The sequence below is a fragment of the Eutrema salsugineum genome, unplaced genomic scaffold (genome assembly GCF_000478725.1).
Source record: "Eutrema salsugineum unplaced genomic scaffold, Eutsalg1_0 scaffold_9, whole genome shotgun sequence".
NCBI classification, from domain to species: domain Eukaryota; kingdom Viridiplantae; phylum Streptophyta; class Magnoliopsida; order Brassicales; family Brassicaceae; genus Eutrema; species Eutrema salsugineum.
The window spans coordinates 7801344-7814931 of NW_006256342.1; the positions used below are offsets into that span (position 1 = coordinate 7801344).

General features: G+C 35.8%; 2 protein-coding genes across 4 annotated transcripts; both read left to right on the forward strand.

The window, feature by feature from the left end:
* Positions 1 to 2201, forward strand: LOC18008446 (probable thiol methyltransferase 1). Of its 3 annotated transcripts, XM_024153008.1 has the most exons (8): positions 1 to 100; positions 680 to 810; positions 987 to 1073; positions 1163 to 1263; positions 1344 to 1443; positions 1544 to 1594; positions 1742 to 1820; positions 2037 to 2201. In XM_024153008.1, the coding sequence occupies exons 1-7, from the start codon at positions 1 to 3 to the stop codon at positions 1772 to 1774; spliced, it is 603 nt and encodes a 200-aa protein (XP_024008776.1). In that variant the 3' UTR covers positions 1775 to 1820; positions 2037 to 2201. The 3 variants fall into 3 exon arrangements, with proteins under 3 accessions (XP_024008776.1, XP_024008783.1, XP_024008779.1); XM_024153015.1 differs by lacking the exon at positions 1 to 100 and having other exon boundaries at positions 794 to 836; positions 1544 to 1590; XM_024153011.1 differs by lacking the exon at positions 1 to 100 and having other exon boundaries at positions 802 to 876; positions 1544 to 1590.
* A 1700-nt stretch (positions 2202 to 3901) lies between these two features.
* Positions 3902 to 5935, forward strand: LOC112085141. The gene is made up of 3 exons (XM_024154168.1): positions 3902 to 3933; positions 4017 to 5274; positions 5771 to 5935. Exons 1-3 carry the CDS (start codon positions 3902 to 3904, stop codon positions 5933 to 5935), a joined length of 1455 nt encoding a protein of 484 aa, XP_024009936.1.
* The last annotated feature ends 7653 nt before the right edge of the window (positions 5936 to 13588 follow it).

The following is a 13588-nucleotide window of genomic DNA, read 5'->3' on the forward strand; positions in this document are numbered from 1 at the left end:
ATGGCTGAACAACAACAGAATTTAGGTTACAGCAGTGGTGGAAACATTATTCCCACTCCTGAAGAAGCTGCTAAGTTCCAGCCCCAAGTCGTTGCAGAAGGTTATTCATTTTTAAAATTAATGGAACTTTAGGTTTTAATATGGTCTATATATATGTTATATATCTCATGTTTTTTTTTATAGTAAAAGTTATATATCTCATGTTCTATATGAAAAATAAATCATTTCGAATATTTGACGAATGAATGACACTTAAAAAAACTAAATATTTATTATTTGAATCTTACGGACATATAAATTCGTTTATTGTTAAATGTTATGTATTTTTTAACTCAAATTTATTAGTAATGACTGGGCTGATCATATCATTTATGTATTGCATCTTATTGTAAAGGTGCGATTTCTATCTTTTACATTTAGAAAATAAATAATTTATTTTTGTTTTTAGGTTTTTGAAAATAACTAAAAAGAAATACATCTAAAATAATTATAGCAAAATTTCTATATCCTAATAATATACTCAATATATTAATAATTGAAGAATTAATAAATTATTATATATATATATATATTCCAGTTAATGAATATTTATGTTAATTAATTTTATAAAATGAAGAAAATATTATAATTCTGATTATTAAAATTATAAAAAATTACTGCAATATATATAAACGAATAGGTGGATGGGAAAAATGCTGGGAAGACGGTGTAACACCATGGGACCAAGGAAGAGCCACACCTCTCATTCGTCATCTTCTCGACTCTTCATCTCTCCCTCTTGGCCGTACTCTTGTCCCCGGCTGCGGTGGAGTTAGTCATCTCTCTATTTTCATTTGGTTTGGTTTAAATTTGAGTAGACCGAAGATAATCATGCATGTTCGCTTGTTATGAATTTCTCGACTTGATTTAGATGGAATCTACTTACTTTATGTTTAGTCGCTTAAAAATTATATGCGTGTTGATTTACTTTGTAAATATTTTGTTAGGGACACGATGTCATTGCGATGGCAAACCCTGAACGTTTCGTTGTTGGATTAGATATATCCGAAAAGGCCCTCAAGAAAGCTAATGAGGTACTTGATCATGCATGATCATTTTCTTTCTTTTTTTAGAACTATTCCTACGTTCGTCTTTAAATACTAAAAATTAGTACTATATATAGACTTATGGCTCCTCACCGAAGGCAGCGTACTTTAAGTTCGTGAAGGAAGATGTTTTCACTTGGCGTCCTAATGAACTATTCGACCTCATCTTCGATTATGTGTGAGTTAATTAGCTATGAAAACATAATTAATGTTAGAATAGGTAATTAAAATCAAATTAATTAACTAATATAATTACAGGTTCTTCTGTGCCATTGAACCGGAGATGAGAGCTGCATGGGCTAAATCCATGCATGAACTCTTAAAACCTGATGGTGAACTCATAACTCTCATGTATCCGGTAATTATTTTCATTTATTTTTCCTTGTGTATTTCATTGTTTAAGGATATAATCACATAGCATATGATTTATTTATTTTTTGCATTTTTAAATTTATTAGATTACCGATCATGATGGTGGACCTCCCTACAAAGTAGCTGTCTCTTCGTACGTAATTAACCCTTCAATTTGTCTTCTATTAGTTATACACATATAATTATGACTAATAACTAATTATAATCCATAATTTCCCTATATTTAATTAAGAGCTTCATTAGCTAAAATGTTAATTGTGCGTGTGTGTGCTTTTGAGGTTTAGCTACGAAGATGTGTTGATTCCCGTAGGATTTAAGGCAGTGTCCATTGAGGAGAACCCAGACTCCATTCCCACTCGTAAGGTATGGATACATTAAAATTGTGTGAGTTTACAACTTTACATATATGTTATATCAAAGTATAAATTGTTTTTTTTTATTAAAGTGGTGTATATACAGTGCATGTGATTAATATAAAATTTGACTTTTTCCGTTATGTAAGATAAATATATAAATTAATTCATTGCAGTATAGATCACATAGCTGAACATTCCTTCGATCTATCATGTATTAAAACAGGGCAAAGAGATGCTTGGAAGGTGGAAGAAGATCAACTGATCCAAGAGAGAGGATCTTACTGTGTTATATGTGTAATATTATAATCTATTAAGAATAAATTGAGTATCCTATTACTCCATATGTAAAATATGTGTGTTTGAATAATTGAATGTCATGATTATCAAACGGCGACCAGTGTGAAGACGATGTTCCTCACTTTCGTCCGTTGTTTTATATTGTGTTTCGATCTAATAAAGTTTTTCCTTTCCACTAAGAGGTTTTTAATATTTTGATTTGTGTGGAGTTTTGTTTCTTTATTAATTGGATAAGTGAAGCTCGGCAATGGCAATACATATTTGAAGAAACAAGGTTCAATTGGGCCAGAAGAATATGCAACAAACCAGCTAACACCAGATTTATCTTTTGGGATAAAAATTCCAAATCCGGGATAATAGACACTACAAAAAAATGCACATTAATAACATATCGTAATAGCACGAATTGCGAAACTGCTATTGAAGATACGTTTGTAAGTTCTGAAACTTATAATAGCACTTAAACAGTGCTGAAATAAAATTATAATAAGCGGGAACCAAATTTTGATAATCTGCCAACACTTAGGCAAAAAAAAAAACACTTATGCGCCATTTTCCCCTTTATCGAAAACTCTTAGACAGTTTCCCCCTTTTATCGGAATTTCCCTAAAACCTAACCATCGCTGGCGAAATCTTTGTCGACCCTCAAAATTCGAGAAATCCTTCGCTGCCGCAACCACTACTTCTTCGCCGACCCTAATTCATCCGTTTGGAGTGAACAGTGATCTGAAATCGAGCGAAGGCATGTATTTCTTATCCTGATTTCTTTCCTCCTCACTCTAATTTTCTAATTTCGCGCTTAAGTAGATTACTTTTGACCAATTTCTCTGTTTATTAGAATCGATAATCTGTCTTTTGTTTCTGGAAGTTTCGATTATAGCTAGGGTTTATTAGAATCGATAATATGTCTTTTGTACTTGTTCTATCGCTCTGCATGCCTCTGTTCCTCGAGTTGGTGGACAATGTACCATCTAATTTTGATGAAACTGGAGATTAAGAACGAAAATTTTGGTTTATAGATGTAACTCATAACTCTGAACCTGCGCTGTTAGTTGCAATTGATATATTACACTTTATAAAGCATGGAATTTTCAAATAACTCATCACTTTAGTTTCTGTGTAACTGCAGTTTAAGGAAGTTTCGATCTTACATAGGTTTTTCAGAATTGACAGTAAAAGATCTCTCTTTTATCTGCTTTGTTTGGTGTATCACCGTCTAGGAGTTTAGTCGTAGCTGTTTACGTTTAATTATCTCTATATCTCATAGCTGTTTCTGTTAAACTGCATGCATATTCTCTTTACTTATACAAATCATGTTATTCTTTTGCAAGTGCTGATCAATGCAAGATTTCTGGAATTTCAGCTTTATCTTTACCATAATCACAGGGTCACAGGTTAGCGCCGTATATCCAATTTGAAGTGTTATATGAGTTTAGTTATCTGGCTGTGTGCTTTTTTTTTGGTGTTTATGGTATTATTATGATAGATGTAAATGCGTTTGCGAGCTTTATATATTTGCTGTAAACGATCATTGCTGTCAAATATTGGATATACAGATAATTCACTATATTTTTTATTAATTGGTAATTGGTAATTGGTTAATTTTTCTGCAATTGAGTTACTTGTTTGATATTTTCCTGTTTGTTCATTGTTATGGTACTGAGTTACTGGTTATTGGTTACTGGTTTGATATTGATTAATATCTGTTATTGTTCTGTTTCTCGATTGTTTTGATAATGAGTTTTAAATTGGTGTATCACACTAAAGGTTTTACGTAACTTAGTACATATAATGGTGGAGAAAGCATGGGTACATCTTAGCAGGTATTAAAATTGATCAATATAAGTTAGGTTCTAAGGGAGTTTGTAGATTTTAAGTTTTTTCCCATTTATTTCTGTGTTTGAAGAGCGGATCCTGCTTATGAAAGTGGGGCTCGACATTTTGTACAATCTGTGGCTGCTGCATTAGGAGACTGCAGTGATCTGATGATATGTCCGTGTATTGATTGTCGAAATATAGTTCGTCAATCAGGTAGAGTTGTAGTAGAGCATCTTGTCACAAGGGGAATGGATGAGGCTTATAAGATTTCTAGGGATTGGTATCATCATGGGGAAGTTATTTCAGAGTCTGAAAGTGAAACCAACTTCAATCATCAATGGAATGATGAGATTTTTGGATTGTATAGAGCTGTTGAGTATTTCGAAGAAGAGAATGATATTAAGGATTACTTCTGTGAGGATGACGATGGTGAAGATAAGAGGGAAGATGAATTCTATGCAAAGCTAGCAGATGCTGCAACTCCTTTATACCCAAACTGTGTAGCCGATAGCAAGCTGTCAGCCATTGTCAAACTGTTTAGATTGAAGACCCAAAATGGCTGGTCCGACAAGAGCTTTAATGATCTGCTAGAGACATTAAAGGAGATGTTGCCCAAGGATAATGTGCTTCACACGTCATTGTATGATGTGAAAAAGTTTTTCAAATCTTTTGATATGGGTTATCAAAAGATACATGCTTGCGTAAATGATTGTTGTCTGTATAAAAAGAAGTACAAGACCTTAGATAGTTGTCCAAAATGCAAGGCTTCAAGGTGGAAGACTAATACCCAAACTGGTGAGGTCAAGATAGGTATTCCAGAAAAAGTACTACGGTATTTTCCGATAATTCCCCGGTTGAAAAGGATGTTCAGGTCTGAGGAGATGGCTAAAGAATTAAGATGGCATTTCACTAACAAGAGCAGTGATGGAAAACTGCGTCACCCGGTAGATTCTGCGACTTGGGATCAAATGAACCACAAATACCCATCCTTTGCAGCAGAAGAGAGGAATCTGAGGCTTGGACTTTCCACTGATGGATTCAATCTGTTTGACGTGAACAATAGTACTTATAGTTGCTGGCCTGTGCTGTTGGTAAATTATAATTTGCCTCCTAACCTATGCATGAAGGAGGATAATATCTTACTCACGTTGCTTATCCCTGGTCCACATCAGCCTGGTAATAGTATTGATGTTTATTTAGAGCCCCTCATAGAGGATCTAAACCATCTGTGGAACAATGGAGAGTTAGCATATGATGCTTACAGTAAAACTAGTTTTACTCTTAAGGCGATGCTTCTCTGGACTATTAGTGACTTTCCTGCCTTTGGAAATCTAGCAGGCTGCAAAGTAAAGGGCAAAATGGGCTGTCCTTTATGTGGGAAAAATACTGATAGTATGTGGTTAAATTTTAGCAAAAAACATGTGTATATGTGCCATAGAAAGGGTTTGCCACCAACTCACAGTTACCGGGGAAAAAAAGCTTGGTTTGATGGAAAGGTTGAATATGGGAAAAATGGAAGAATCTTAAGTGGTCGTGAGATTTATAAAATCCTTAAGAATTTCAAAAATGATTTTGGAAATCTGAAGGAATCTGCAAAAAAAAAAAAAAAGGAGATTACACGCTTAGAATCTGATGATGAAGATATCTCCAGTGAATCCGAGGAAGAGGAAGAAGTAGAAGTAGATCAAGATGAGTTATTGAGATGGAAGAAAAGGTCCATATTTTTCAAACTTTCTTACTGGGAGGTTCGTTTTTCTGTTTTTAATTGTTTCTTTTTATCAGATTTTATCATTTAATTAGTTCGACTTTGGTTTAGACTCAATTTTTTTTTTTTTTGATTAGGACCTCCCGGTAAGGCATAATTTGGATGTAATGCATGTAGAGAGAAATGTGGCAGCAAGCATTGTCTCCACATTATTGCATTGTGGGAAATCTAAAGATGGTCTTCAAGCTCGCAAGGACCTACAGGATCTTGGTATTAGGAAAGATTTGCACCCGACTATCTAAGAAAAAGAACTTACCTTCCAGCAGCACCATGGTCTTTGTCCAAGTTAGAGAAGAAAGTCTTTTGTAAGCGACTCTTTGATTTTAGAGGTCCAGATGGATATTGTTCAAATATATCAAGGGCAGTATCTTTAGAGGACTGTAAAGTAAGAGGACTTAAACCACACGACTACCACGTGTTGATGCAACAACTTCTGCCAGTTGCACTTAGAGGATTATTGCCTAAAGGTCCTAGGATAGCCATCATACGCTTGTGCGCATTCTTCAATCAACTGTGTCAGCGAGTTGTTTATGTATCTCAGATATCAGGAATGGAAGCTCAGTTAGTTGAAACTTTATGCATGTTTGAAAGATTTTTTCCACCGAGCTTCTTTGATATAATGGTCCACTTGACAGTACATCTAGGAAGGGAAGCCCGATTAGGTGGTCCTGTCCATTTTCGATAGATGTACCCATTTGAGAGGTAAACAATTTATTGAACATTGTTTATTGTCGTTTTCTTACTTTTCCTTCGTTTTTATTGCTACTGATTATTCTTATTTATCGTTCAGGTATATGAAAGTATTGAAAGATTATGTCAGAAACCCTGCAAGACCAGAGGGATGTATAGCCGAGTCTTATCTTGCAGAAGAATGTATCCAATTCTGTAATGAGTTCTTGAAAAAGACAACAAATGTGGAGGAAAAATTAGATAGGAATACTGATTATGAGAATAGTTCTACCTTGGAGGACCGTCCGATATCAGCAGGGAAGTCATTTATTCTCACCGAGACAGAGAAGAAATAGCTCACCTTGTTGTGATCCAAAATATGGCTGTCGTAGACCCATTTGTGGAGTAAGTTCCATCATAAATCCATTCATTTGTCATTTCCTCTATGTATAACTGACATAATTCTTTTTTTTTCGTCTTTTTGTTGTACAAGCGAGCACCTGCAGCATCTACAAAGCACAAATGTAAGATGCAACCGTGATGCATCAGTGTTATGGAGTATGCATACTCAGAACTTTGCTGGTTGGCTAAAAGAACAGGCAAGTTAAATTTGATTATGAGATTGAATTTTTCATCTTTTCGGTATCTGATTTTTTTTTTCTCTAAACTTGGTGGATACCTATGGATTCAGACAAATATGGAGAAACACTTAAGTGGTTAGCATATGGTCCTCGTAATAGCTCAAGGTCCTACACAGGTTATATAGTAAATGGGCAACGATTTCACACGACTTCAGTGCATAGGCAAAGTCAGAACAGTGGGGTTTATTATGAGGCAACTGCAATCTGTAGATCTAGATCAAAAGACATGTCACAAGTGACTGCAGTGGTGGAATACTATGGGCGAGTCACTGAGATTATATTGCTAGACTATAATGTCTTCTATGTTCCTTTATTCAAGTGTCAATGGGTAGTAAAGGGAAATGGGGTAAAGGTAGAATATGGATTCACTCTAGTTAATCTTAATCAGAGTCAAGTGTCTTTTATGAGGGATCCGTACATTTTAGCTTCTCAAGCTAATCAATTGTTTTACTCAAGGGAAGATGATTCATCAAATTGGTATGTTGTGATGAGAGGACCTTAAAGAAGATACAGTAAAGAAGATTTTGCGGATTCTAATGCAGACATTGGGCCACTGCCTTCGAATGTTGACATGGAAGTCGACATGGATGAGGCTGGAAATGCACGAATTGATTGTGAAGGAATTTATGTTTGAAATGTAGCTTCTTAAGTCTATTGATCTCTGTGCTGTGAGTAAAATTTGATTGCATATTGGGTGTTTATTGGTTGGTAGCTTCTTGTCGGTTTATTGATCTGTGTGATGTGAAACACTTAAGTTCTCTATGTCTTATAACTAAGTGTTCTGTCTTTTGTTGCAGGTGAATTAAGATGGGAAAGAAGAAAGTTACTGCAGTTATCGATGACGAGCCCGAATATGTAGGTCATGTGGAACCCAATCACGTCGAGTTAGAGCAACCTGGAGAAGAGGAGCATGTTTCACAGCATTTGGAAGACTCAACGCATTTGGAAGATACACAACCTGGAGAAGAGGAGCATGTTTCACATCATTTGGAAGACTCAACGCATTTGGAAGATACACAACCTGGACAAGATGAGCCCGGAAGGACATCTGCTGCAGATGGAGTGTTCAACGAGGAGCCTGAAGGTGAGATTGAAATTTCTGGAGATGATGTTCTTCCGAATGGATCAAAGCTGAAGAGAAAAAGAGGCCCAACTTTGATGAGAGACATCGCAAAGGATCCAAATGTCAGAGAATATGTTGACTTCACAGCCACAGGTGAACCTTGTGGTCCTGGTTCAGTCAAGCTATCATCATATTTAGGGCCCTTGGTACGAGAACACGTCCCTGTTACAGTTGAGAGTTGGTTGAAAATCAGCGAGGAAGTGAAAACTATCCTGTGGAGGTCTATCCAGGTACCTTACCCTATTCATTTACATCTTCGTGACTTATATATATGGTATATGTATTTTTTCCACCGAATTGTATATTTATTGAATTTTGGTAACTGATTGCAGGCGAGATTTGCACTTGATCAACCGTATCAGAAGAAAGTTGTTTTCAAGCAGATGGGATGTCTTTGGAGGTCATCCAAATCCCGATTAGTAACTAAGGTTAATAAAGCAACGACTAATCAACAAAGGATGTATTTGCGACCAATCAATGTCTCTCCCACAGATTGGAAAAAATTTGTCAAAGTCAAAACTAGCACAGCCTTTAAGGTATGTAAATTGGAACTAATTACTATGTGATTGATATATGTATATTTGATTATGTAGTACAATTCATCTGTCAGGTTGTGAGTGATTCATACAAAAAAAGAAGGGCCAGTCAGGTTCCACACACTTGTAGCCGCAAAGGAATGGTCAGATTGACAGAAGATCTGGTAAGTATATGTTGATATATTCTTATGCATCTATCAGTTTACTTAATATACTACATAGAAAATGTCGTATATAGTTAACCGTTTTTTGTGTTTTGTGATAGAAAAACATTAGTGAAGATCCGTCTGAAGTGGACAGGCTAAAAGTATGGATGAAGTCACGTACCAGAAAAGATGGTACGCCAGTGAATGACGTTGCTGCAGAGAAGTTTGTAAGTTGTAAAGGCTGATAAGTAAAGAGTTTCGTTTTTGGTCGTGAGTTTAAACTATGGGCAAGTCACTCAGATTCTTTGTTTTGCAGAAAAAGGCAGCTGAGTTGGTTGCTAGGAATGTTCCATCATCTGAAACAAATATCGGAGAAGATACACTAAGCCAGCTTTTAGGACCTGATAATCCAGGTAGGCTGAGAGCAATGGGTAGGTCTATGAGTAAAACTAAACTAGCATGTTTTCAAGTGAAGCAAACGTGTTTGGCTGAGATGGAAGTGAAGCAAGTGAATTTACAGAAAAAGGTTGAGGCGTTGCAAAATGAAGTGGATGTACTTAAGAAACAGGTCACAACCTCACTATTTCTTTAATAATCAGCCTCGTAATTAATACATCTATTTGACATTTTTTTCATGTTTCAGAAACAAGAACTTGAAGTCGGAGAAAACTCAGCTGTAAAAGTAAGTAATCTAGTTCAAAATAGTTTTACTGATCATTTGCAATATCTAATATATTACTCTCAAACCTGTTGTAGAGTGTGAACAAAGGATCACACCCAAAGTGTGTGGTGATTGATTGGGAGGGTACTGGTGAACACGTTGCTGAGGGGCGTATAATTCCTGCTTCTCCAACTGAATTAGTCAATGGTGCTCCATTAGGACTTACATATGTAAAAGTATTGATTGAGTTTGTAATCAAACCAGACGCTTTTCTTTGGAGACCTGCAACAAACATGTGTAGGGTTAAGGATGCTATTGGAGAGTTTGTTGCATGCTCTGCCAAGTACTATGTTCTTAAAGATCAGATGACAAAACCATCAGACGTTGTCCCTACGGTAAAATTTAATTTTCAGAATCATATATATTTCTTTAGCCCATTTTAAATGGTCTTTGATGAGAATAGTATTAACTTGCAGAGATGATTATTTGGTGAACATAATTGATAGATTGTTTATGCATATTTGACAGAATTTAAACAAGTGCTAACTACTGGATTTTTCCTCAGATGATGTTGTCGTTGCTGAAGGCTATTGGCATACAGATGAGAAAAAAGTATTGGTGAATGGATTTCCACTCGGATCTGGTGCTGTTAAAGTATTTGTGGAATCTATACTTCAACTTGGGACATTCATATGGCGGCCTTCGAATGATATCGCATACCTAGAAGACTGTTTAAATTCTTTTGTGTCATGGCCTGTCAGTAAAGTTGTTTTAAAAAAGACCACAGATGCAAGAGGTCACAAGCCACCTGTTCATAAATCTTAAGCATCTGAGAAAGGACCAGCTCAAAAAGCTGCAGCAAAATGTTCTACTTCACCTGCTGAGAAGTCTCCAGACTTGACAGGTCCAAAAGCTATAACAAAAGGTTCAACATCTCATATTGCGAAGGCTCCAGCTTCAAAATGTTCAAAATCTCCCAAGAAGCAAAAAGTACAAAATCCAGAGTCCCCCCTTCGAAGATCTCAGGTAATTTTATGGCTCCATAAGGTAATTAGTAATAAAGTTGCTTCTGGAAATTATGAATGTAATGACTGTTTTATAATGTTGACATGGCAGCGTAACAATAATCCCAACACAGTGTTCAAGGAAAATCAGCCGTGCAAGTTGGTGGATATTTCTAATGGAAAGCGGATTGTCGCTCAAGCAGAATGGATTTCAAATGACCCAGAACAAACTATCCACTGTGTTCGCTTGGGGATTAATGGAGTTAAGGTTCTGGTTAAGGCAGTGGACGTACCTGATGCAGCAGTTTGGAAGCCATCTTCTGCAATCGAGTGTATGGAAGATGCACTTGGTACATATATTGCATGGCCAGATGATAAAGTTATCATGGTTTGAGTTCAACAAACTAAGGTTAGTGTTGTGAGTAGAGCATGCTAGCTACTTTGGTTCTTAACTTTGCTAATCAAAACGATACTGATGTATACATGGTTGATTGTTGCAGGGAATGAAGGAAACTTGGTCCAGATTAGCTAGTTTTACTTAGTTTAAAACTAGGCTAACTTTGCGTTTAGACTTATTAAGTGTAGTATGGGTTCAGACCTTAACTTTAAGTCTACTTATGTAACTTGGATCCTGGGATTTAGACTTGTGTTATGTGTGTTGAATTTGGATGATTGATACTTATGTTATTAGTGGTCTTGATTTCTATTAAAGCAGGTGTATTTCGTCTGACGAAAGTGCTATTACTTATCGAAAGTACATATCATGACAAAACGAAGTTGTCATAATTTCAGAAAAGGTCATTTCATAGCATAATTTTAGTTACTTACCAAAACCTCATATAATAACAAAACGAATGTGCTATTATTGACCAGGACAGCACATATTATAGCGCAAAAATAAATGTGATTATTTGTTTCATGGCACGTAAATTTTGTTACTAAATTGTGTCTTACAGGAATTTACAATGCTGTAATAAACTTAAACATGGCGAGAATTCTGAATTGCAAAAAAAAAAAAAAGTTATGATTCGAAACAACAAAATATAGCATCTGAATATTGCAAATTATCTAAAAACATATTGTAGGATTTAAAACATGCTATTGTATAGTGAGTACTTTTCATACTGCTGATGTCATGGCATGACTGAAAATGCTATCAATAACATATAATAGCATTTTTTCCGTGCTAGTAATGTGCATCTTTGTTGTAGTGAGAACTCTGTGGAAAATTATATGCAATATCCTAAGTAAGGGTCTCCAATCACCACCCGTTTTTCTTTTCAGTTTTTTTTTTTTTGGTTTTATGAAATAAAGAAACCGAATTGAGACCTAAACAATTCATTTCAGTTTGAGAAGGTTTTAGTTTGGAATCATTACATTTTTAAAATATATATCTTTAGTCTGAAATATATTTTTGAAAAATATTACAATTTTTACTGGTTCATTCCGTTTTAAGTTTCAATTACTATTAGTTGGACAAAAAAAAATTGAATTGGTTTATTTGCCCTTTGGATTGTTCTTTTGGGTAAGATTTTGGACTGATTGGAATATGATAAATGGAGTTGAATACTCTAGTTCCAAATTTTCTCTCTATTATTTACTATATTAAATAGATGAGGTATGAATGTGTCAAAAAAATTATAAAACAACATTTATAATGTAATGGAGGGAATATTATGTGAATGTTTTAACACAAAAAGAAAATAACAATATTAGGTAAATTTTCTTTCATATCTTGCTAATCCTACTCATTCTTTGGTACTTTGGTAGATATATACATATAGGGTTGATGTGTAATCGGATGTGTTTTATATGAATAGGGCTACAAGAATTTTGGTATATAGAGAGAGCGCAACTTTAGAATTTATCATACAGGTTACAACTCTTTGATACAACTTGTAACATCTCTATCATGGACTCTTAAGAGGCGGAGAATCAGGTATGTTAGATCGACCATCGAACCGCGTCCGATAGAATGTCCGATTGGTGAGCACACAGGATTGTCAGGAAAACGCTCATATAACAATCAACAACATAAATTTAGGCTGATCTATCAACTATACCTGAAAAGACAAAGGGAAGAGGAGAGGTGAGTAATGGAGATTACTCGGTGAGAATGGGCTTTAAGAAGGTCCACAACATCATCAAACTAGCATAAATTAATTTTAAGAGGCCTAATCCTAAAACAAACCCAAACAACATATATATATGTATATATTTAATAAGACAGGTTCATTTCTAACGATCAATCACACATCATATAAGGGTAATACAACAAGCAACTACACAAGAAGCAGGTCTCTAGTCAACACCAGTAACAAGTGAGCAGTCCCGCGAGCCCCCATGCCTCCTCGGAAAGGCAAACCAGAATAACCCCAGCCAATGAATGGTTGGCCTATTACCATACCTATTATTCAGGTCTACTCTGCCAGTCACACAAACTGGAACACAGCGGTCACCTCAGATAGGCTGTTCTCAGCGGTCACACAGACAGGCTGTTCCCAGCGGTCACCCAGATAGGCTGTACCCAGCGGTCACACAGACAGGCTGTTAAATCAAATGGTGGATCGCTCTATTCACAGCCAGCGATGGCCCCTGTACGTTTACGACAGCCCAGCCAGCAAACAACTCTGACTTCAACCCATGAGCCAGGGGTCCTACCAAAAATCTACTATGCACAATTCATCCATTTCAACCAATCATTCAATCCAGTCTTTTCTTAAAAGGTCCTTCCATTATTAAGATGCACTTTCGATGATACCAAGTTGTAACAAAAAATGAGCATTAATCAGATTAACATCACACAATCAATTTTTTAAGGTCCCAATAAATTTAGATCTATATTCAGGTTAATTATATCATTCCACCAGCAATCAGCAATCATTAACAAACAGTCAACATGGATCCATGTCCTAAATAATTCTAACAACCCTAACAAGCAGATCTAAGCATGATCTAAGAAAAGACCTCTTAAAAGTCAATCATGCGTAAGAGATGAAGCCATAAAGTCCTCACCTTGGCATAGAAGGCTGAGAGACAGGAGGAGAAGAAGGCAGAGGAGATGGAGATCTAAGAGGAGATCCATCAGAATCAGATCCCGTTTCAAACAAAGGAG

Bases quoted from the DNA above. Each gene is read 5' to 3' on its own strand.
- LOC18008446 (XM_024153008.1), top strand. From the start codon at position 1: ATGGCTGAACAACAACAGAATTTAGGTTACAGCAGTGGTGGAAACATT. The intron at 811-986 runs GTTAGTCATCTC...ATATTTTGTTAG, and splicing joins TTGTCCCCGGCTGCGGTGGA to GGACACGATGTCATTGCGAT. The intron at 1,264-1,343 runs GTGAGTTAATTA...ATATAATTACAG, and splicing joins GACCTCATCTTCGATTATGT to GTTCTTCTGTGCCATTGAAC.
- LOC112085141 (XM_024154168.1), top strand. From the start codon at position 3,902: ATGGTGGAGAAAGCATGGGTACATCTTAGCAG. The intron at 3,934-4,016 runs GTATTAAAATTG...CTGTGTTTGAAG, and splicing joins GCATGGGTACATCTTAGCAG to AGCGGATCCTGCTTATGAAA. The intron at 5,275-5,770 runs GTAAAGGGCAAA...TTTTTTGATTAG, and splicing joins GAAATCTAGCAGGCTGCAAA to GACCTCCCGGTAAGGCATAA.